The following is an 8370-nucleotide window of genomic DNA, read 5'->3' as shown; positions in this document are numbered from 1 at the left end:
TGCTGGTGTGGGTCTCTTTCACACGACACACATGAATGTTCGTTGGGGCAACACTTAGTACAGGTGAATGCTGTAACAGAAGCTGATACCATCTGCCTCTTTCTCTCATATCCAAAATGGTATTTAATAATTTCATGAAACAGCAAATACTGTTCAGAAGGACAGACAGAAAATATGTCATTCCAAAGTATCCTACAGCCCAGGCTCATAGTCCAGCCTCAGCCAAAAAACAGGAACCAAATTAAGTCACCTACAACACAAATGTTCTAACTATGAAGTTATATGGAAAACAACACATCAGCCTCTCTTCTGTTCTGAAAAAAGCACTACCTGTGCAGAATATGCTGCAAATGCATATCTGAGCTTGTCTAATACATTGAACACCTCAGTTAACAGAAGGGCAGGAATATCTGAAATATCACCTAGGTGCTCCCCTCCCTTCCCTGACAAGGTCAGAATAGGCTGTGTACCTCATAAGGCACACCAGCATTTCGGGCACTTACAGAAAATGATGAAAGCTGAGACCCCTAGTGAGCTGCAACAATTTCAGGCTTAGATGCTGGCTGAGGAAGGCTTTTACAAATGGCAGTTTGGGAATAAGTCCTTATAATAGGGATTATGTCAGAGGTAGATGTTCAAATATTTCTGTGGCTATAGTTAGTATGGCTAACTATAGCCATATAGTCATATAGCCATATAGTGAGTATGGCGTTCATCATCAGATTGCGGTGGGAAACGGAGAAGAAATTAAGTGAAAATGGGAAGCGAAAATCTCAGTGGTGCCGATGCTGGATTAAGGTGGCAAAAGTACCAGTTTGGGGCCTGCATTCCTTTGTAGAGTTAAACATTCCTCATTTCATGATGAAAAAGAGTGAGTTCCCTGGAACCTTTAGCAAGCACTTTAAAAATCCCAAGTAGAGTTGTCTGGTTTTGGTTTTTCCCCTTAGAAAGTTTGCTTTCTGATCCCCACCTTAAAGGAGTCTATATAAGCAGTTTGTGGACATAGCCCTGGCACTCAGCAGCAGCTCTTTCTCTCTACTGATGCTGATGATGTAAGTATGTTTGCATAAATACGTATCATGTCATCTGTGGCAAGGAGGTAACTTTTATTCTGTACAGAAATATGGCATCTCTACACATTTCTTTTAAATGTATCCAGTTCTGTAAGACTCTGAGAAGGAAGCACACTTCAGATTTGCACTGTCATATTTAGCTCTAGCAAGGAATACAAAACACACTGGAAAAGGAGTGTCCTAAGAAGCACCGATTTCAAGTCAGAACACCGCAAGTTTTGCCAGTGGGTGGCACTGTGAAATCAACATGATAGGAGCAGCTGAAAGAAAAAGCAAGAGGCACAGCAAGAAAAAGACAAGACAGGAGAATAACTGTTGGAAATCAAATACTTCTGACATGTTTACAAGATTTATGGGTTTCCAATATTTGTTTACTGTTTTCGTTTCACACTTTTCAAGTTACATATTGCATTGTAAAACTGCTGTGTACTGCTATCAGGAAATAAACGTTTTGGAACATATGGTTCTTGACCAGTTCTGAATTCATTTATTTCATCATTCTTTCCACTGCTTATTGCAGCTGCCGATTTCCTTTTAAAAATACCAAGCACAAGTAGAAGCAATTAGAAACTGAGACATAAGAGATACCCCTTTAAAATAAAAATGACTGGTAGTCTTTGCTCTTATGTGAAGAATGAAGACAAATACTCTCCCTTGCCTAACACTGTGAAGGAAAGGGTGCATTTTTGTATGCTTGCTTGAGTTTTGTACATGTAAAATATTTCAAAATCCAGCTTCACTGGCCTCTTATAGCTCTTGTCCTCTGAAACCATTTATGTAGTTTTGCAAAGCCCAGTCTAGAGTCTTCTTGTGTCCTTTGGCATCAGTAAACTTTAAAAAAAATATGTAGTTAACAATCTCTACAATAATTTTTACAGAGTTACCATAAAACCATTCAGAGCCTGTAAACACAGTTTTTCAACCTTCACTTAGGAATGCTGCCTTTTTCTGAGTCCTGCCTTGAAACACTCCTTACGACAACAGCAGCTAGGGCTGATGGGCAATACCGTGTAGGCTCCTTTTGAACAGGGTAAAGATGGTGCTGTTTGCTTTCACAGCCCTTCTGTCAGTTCTACTCATATTTTAACCAGCTGGTACTTCACATTGAACTCTCCCCCTCCTCCATGATATTCTCATGAAGATCTTGTAATACTTACCTACTCGTAACTTGAAGTCATTGAATGAGTGCTTGTTTATGACATCCAGTTTTGCCACCAAGGCAAATGCGAACTCCACCATGGTTCCTATGTGCATATACTGTCGTTCAGGTTCCTGAATTTAAAAGACAAACAGTAAAATAATTTTCCTGAGCCCTAGTGGCTGTGAGAATGCAACCAAGCTATGCTCAACACCTGAAAGCACTTAAACCCTTTGGGATGTCCTAATGCCAGCAGGCAGTTGCAGGAAAGTAATGCAGAAGATGGTGCCTTGCCCAGCATCAGTTAGATCAAACAATGGCCAATAGACCAGGATGTATTTTACTTATACAACCAGGCAGCCTAGAAATGATAGCTCCAAACCATGCCTAATCTAATGTTTTGATTGTCAAATAACTCAAAGTCTATGTATGCCTAGGATTTGTTAATTCTCTAAGTGTCTGCTTCTATTTTATGCCCTTTCATAACAAATAATGCTTATGGACAGCCCCACAGAGACACCCTCCTCTCACTCTTGCACAGCTCAGCACCCCAGTTGATGCTTAAAATCCAGTGAAATTCACAATTTTAAGAGTTCTTCCACTGATCTAATCTGGCAGATAGGCAAGTACCTCTGCTAACATCCAAGAGACCTGAAAATGAATAAAACACAAGATGAAGAGAGGAAGAAGGCAACCCATCCTGTGCCCCCTAATTTACTAGCTCAGAGGTTATATCACTTATAAACACCTACGAGGAGAGACTTAATCTCTCCTCATACATTAACAATGTAACCTGATTTCTAAGTACTGTTTTGAGTCCTCTCCGGCTGGGGAAAAAATTGATTTTTGGGCTCTCACAGCCCAGGGAGGGACCCTGACAAGTGAATGATTTCATAAGAGACAGACTCACTGATCTCTATGAGAAATAACTGAATCTTCCTCATTTCTTGAGACAAAGTGACAGAAGAGATGGATAGGTGACAATTTCAGACATGATTCACAGAATGGATGTATCAGCCTAGGTGGGACAGTAGTGGTTGCTGGAGCAGCTGTTTAGATGAATGAAGCCTGTTTCCTTTGGAGCTCACTCCTAACTAAGACAGATGGTTTCTTGTTCAGTTGATATATTCAGACTCCCTCCTTAGGCACTTAGTCTTGCTTGGGCACTTGTTTCAAGCTGGGGGTGGTTCCCAGCAGTATGTCTAGCAATCAGTCATTGCCACAGTAGGTACTGCAGTTTCTATGCATCTTTGGGAATCTGAACTGAAGGCTGCTGAGTTCTGGTGGATTTCTTTTGAAAATGTGAACTAAACCACCCAAGGAATGCTGAAATGTGGATCTTTTGATTCACAGTTTGTGGAAATAAATGATAAATTTCTTCCTGTGCATACACTAGTTTTAGTTATGCTTGAGAGCTCACTCTCTTTTCTCATCTCCAGTCTACAGTTCTGCATTTTCTTCATCCTGTTCACCCCATGTATTAAATGTCACAGATAATTTAAAGAAATTCTTTTTTTTTGTCCTCAAGATCCTTAAGGTCTATAGTTCATGTAGTAATTGCTCCTGTCTAGAAGGAAGTTAAGTTTGGCAAGAGCACATTAGCAGAGACTGTTGATTCATAATTGCTGTCTCTCTGTCGCTAACCTGTAGTACTCTAAAGATCATGGAATAAGCAAGGTTTTTGCTTAAAAGTTATGAATTGCTTCTCTGAACTTAATTTCTACTGACTGCAGCTCCTAATCCTACTATATTCAGTAAACTAGAAACAAAGGAACACATTCTCAATGCTGAGTCTGAGTGTTCTGTAAGTGTATGGTTAGGAAAGCTACTCAGCCCTCCCAGCTTACAACAGAAAACATTAATCCTTGCAGTCTTTTGTACACACTATAAATCCAATTCTTATGCAGCATGTAGGAATAAAAGCCTGTTTTAGCAAATACAGAGGTGGCATTTTCAAACCGCAATGTGCAGAACAATTCACAGAGACTACTAAAGTATACACTTGTTCAGTACAATACAATCTATGTTAATAAGAAAAAACTAGGACACAGTATTATACATAACCTGGAGCTTAATGAACAGAATTTTAGCCTTCATTTAAACATGTTTTTTATTAAACAGGAATATTTTCCTGTACCTGACACTGTTCTTGGCTGGGTGTAGCACTCAGTCCTGTTGCTGCCATATATGTGCTTCCAATGGTCTTTATCTTTTCAACTCCACTGAACTTTGGCTTTGACAATAACTGTAAAACAAGGATGGTTATTCATTATTCAGATCAGCAGCCTTGTTATTTCATACCATTCAGAGCACCAATTCTTAGAACACTTTCTACATAGACCCCAAATGGCTTAGCAAATACATACAGGCTGAAGGACTTAAGGATGGATAAAGCAATGGTTACAGCAGCCAAGGAAAGGGAATTTCTGTCTTTTTTAATACCTTCTTATTATAAAGGGATTAGATTTCTAGCAATGAGAAAAGATTCCACCTTATTGTACAGAGAGTTCTTAGAAGTCAGTAGACTTTGCACTCATGTGATTGGACCTGAGTCACCACGAGAGCCTGCAGTTAAGCTTTAAGCAGCTTTCTGAAAGTAAGCATCTCTTCCATGTCAATGGGATGGTCCATGTCAATGGGATTATAATCCAAGGATTTTAGTTCATATCCCAAGTTGTTTTGGACATTGGACACCCAACACTGTGCAAATGGGTTTGCTGGTAAAATACCCTCTATAGCTGCAGATTCACAAATCTAGACTGTGCTTTCTGAGACATGACACAATCTTAGTACCTTTTAGGATATCTTCATCACTAATAACTTTCTTAATGACAAACACTCTTCTCAGTGAGGCCTTTAAAGTTGCCTTTTCACCTGTAGCCATACTCTTTACTTGCTTGTAACTTCAGAGAATGGACTATGAAAACTTTTTAAATCCTTTTATTTGATTATATATCAACTGATCAATGCTCTGTATGAAACCAACACAGATCAGGTATAAAACAAAGTCATATCTGACTTTAGACATCAGTATTTAGAACCTGTAGCTAATACATGGCATGTAATGTGACTGCCTCATGAGCTGCAGCTAAAGGGCAAAAACTTCTCTATCAGATATACACACAGGACTCTTATTATAGCAAATCAAGAGCAATTGAGTATGATGTCAGATCAATATCTGACTTAGCCCACATAAATCTCTTTGTCCTTTAATACTCCCTGTAAGTATTTTCCATGTGACCAGGCACACAAAAGTTCTTTTCTGACAGCTCTTCCACTCTCCCCTTCAAGTATGTTTGCTGACTGGTGCATACCCTGAGTTAGTAAGATTGAAACCATATCAATTGTTGTCAGAAGTACGTACATCATCAAAGTCTGCAATGATCTCATTTAGCAGCCTGAGACATTCCAAGCCTTCCTTATTTACATCAGATTCTGTGTAGAATTCCTTGAAATCCGGAACAGAGGCAAACATGACACAGACGCAGTCATATGACTGGTGATATAGATCCTGTCCAAAAGAAAACAGAATAGAAAAAAAAATCTATCATACCCAGCTGTAAGTAAGTTTCCTTATTAATATGCAGTGCCCAGGTTCCAAAACAGGAGGTGCTGTAGCAGTTGGAATGCCTTGAGATGGTGGTTGGATGTTTTTTGCAGTTAGCTGCATTTATTAATTTTTAACAATATATAATCCTATTCAGTCTCCTGTAAAAGACTCTTGACATATACAACTGAAAATATTGTAATGATTTTTTCCTTCCTCAACATTAACTCTGTGAAAATAAAATGTTCACTAATTTATTAGACAGGGCCCATTTCTGAGGCTTCTTATGAGGCAAATTTAGTCTGGCCTGCATGGCTGAAAATACGTTTTGCAAAACAATATCTAATTTATTATTAGCTGTTTGTGTAACTCTAAAAACTAGAAAACTGAACCAGAATCACAAACCCAATGCACTACAAGAGCACCATGCAATAAAATCCTGATGGATAGCTCCTAACCTAAAATGACAAGATGCTGAATAGGACAAAATAATTGTCATTTCTTTTGCATAACAAGGAGCTGAGGCAAAGGCAAAGAAGTCACCTGAACTAAAACTTATTTATGACAGGTTCTGCACTGTCTTCTGGGATCACTGAAATGGAGCATTGCTGCTCCACAGGAAGATTCTGGTGCTAAAAATGACCACTCCTCACTCCCCTCTTCAGTTTCCACTCCACTGCCTTTAAACATTAGAATATCTCTTCTTTCAGGACAAATTCACATCCTTAAAGCAAAGACAGACAGAAAGAAAGAATATTTTTTAAACTAATACTTAAAAATATGTCTATACACACAGGTAGCCACAGCAATAAAAGAGGTCGCAAACTACTATAACATAAAATTATCTTCAAGTTGTTATTTGAATAAAAAGGATTTCAGTACTCAGGTCAAAAGGTGAATAGGATTTGTTCTGTGATTTCAAGAAGCATTGGATATTATTTCCTTTTTTAATTTAGTGAAGCTTGGTCCGTGCAATTTCACTGGCAGTGTTTCTTTCTGGAAGAATGCAGTGTGCCTGTACACATTTCTCTACTCCTGATGCATAACTGAAAAACAGCAGAACTATGGGAAAACTGTTAACTGCCTCATCCCAGCACAGGTGTGAGAGAAGTTTCTGGGCAGACATGAAAATAATGGCAGACAAGGAGGAACATGAGCAGCTGGAGGAGGTAAATTATTTATCACTAGATTTTTGTGCCTATTTTCTAAGGATTCCATAACTAGAGCATCACTGAAGCTCCATGAAGACTGTGTGCAGTAGGGATGGAACATATCACTGCAATTCACTGCTCGAGCTGTTACTCTGTTGTTGCACCACAATTAAATCATTTTAAGGATCCAGATATATGAGACTCTGTTATGGGAAACCCAGTGTCGAACTGGTAAGGAAACCTTATCTGACTGTGTGAGTGTGGTGTGCCCAGCAGGGCATCTGTTGGCTCACTGGAGCCTCCCACTGTGAAGGGGCTTCAGTCCTAGCTCAGGTGGTGGGAGAGTGACTGCCAGAATGGTTCCTGGATGGCCAAACAGGGAAGTTTCCTTAACAAGGTACAGAGATTAAATTCTGTGGTTAAGTCAGCTTTCCTTCTGTTTCCTCAAGTCACTTTCCCTATACTTGATTTCAATTTTGGGTGAAGGAATTCAGCAACAGCATCCCATTTCTCTTCTCTCTAATACTGGGGCAATATCCACCCCCACTAATGCTCTATAACATAGTACCAGCATGGAAACAACAACAAATGGCAATGTTTATAACCAGATGAGTAGTAATAGTGACAATCACAATAAATGTCAGAAGATTTTAAGGAGGCATTCCCAGATAGTTTGTTCTGATAATTCATAATAATAGATGCTGTGACAATCTAGTGTCTTAATTTTCCTGAGTACTTCTCTTGAAACATTACTCTCCAAAATGTTTAATCAGAATATTAAATGCAATACCATTCCAGAAAGGAATGGCTTTGCTTCTTCAAAAAAACTAAAACCATCCTGTCTTCTCTGTTCAATCCCTTTTTTTTCCCTTTAATAACATCTGAAATTCTGCAAGTATGCTCCTCTTACTGTCTCCTCTGCTCCAGTGCATGGAGATCTTCTTGGGATGGAGGAGGCACAGGTCCAATTCTACCTCTTGGAAGGGCATGGTGGTCAGTGTCTCTGGGGAAGAATTTTTGCTCTAAGTAGGGTGTTGGCTCCATCCTGTAGCTAATGAAACAAGATTCCTCTTGCTCAGTAATGGACTTGCCAGTTAGCTTGCAGCACAAAAGCTCCTGAGCATTTTTCACTAATAGGGAATCTGAATGCTAACAGCATTAAGGAGAAAACTGCACAAGCCAGGTGCAGATATATTTAATCCTGGCCCTGTTTCCTGCTTTCCATTTTAGATGTGTTCCTGTCTTTCTCTGAATTAGCAAGTAACCTGTCTGGTACCCAGCATGCAGGCTGTGAGCAGAAACCCAGCTCCGGAGGTTCTGGTAAAGCAAACAAACCTTCATTACAGTTTGCTCTGAAGTAACTTTGCTTATAGCCTATCAGCATTAGTCAATGTGTATCCTGTTATAAAAAAGCCTTTGTTGGTCATCTGAAAGTACAGTCTCAATGCTCCCAGGTAGTAC

General features: G+C 39.3%; 1 protein-coding gene across 1 annotated transcript in view; it reads right to left on the bottom strand.

The window, feature by feature from the left end:
* LOC103810557 (adenylate cyclase type 2-like) overlaps window positions 1–8370 on the bottom strand; it is a 13943-nt gene that overhangs the window by 3668 nt on the left and 1905 nt on the right. The window contains exons 2-4 of the mRNA XM_009083464.1: window positions 5576–5722; window positions 4349–4456; window positions 2231–2345 (exon numbers count right to left, since the gene is read on the bottom strand). Coding sequence (XP_009081712.1) covers window positions 2231–2345; window positions 4349–4456; window positions 5576–5722 — 370 coding nt within the window. The remainder of the gene's footprint in view (window positions 1–2230; window positions 2346–4348; window positions 4457–5575; window positions 5723–8370) is intronic.

This window comes from Acanthisitta chloris, unplaced genomic scaffold (assembly GCF_000695815.1).
Source record: "Acanthisitta chloris isolate BGI_N310 unplaced genomic scaffold, ASM69581v1 scaffold9781, whole genome shotgun sequence".
NCBI classification, from domain to species: Eukaryota; Metazoa; Chordata; class Aves; order Passeriformes; family Acanthisittidae; genus Acanthisitta; species Acanthisitta chloris.
This window is presented reverse-complemented; position numbering and strand designations above follow the sequence as displayed.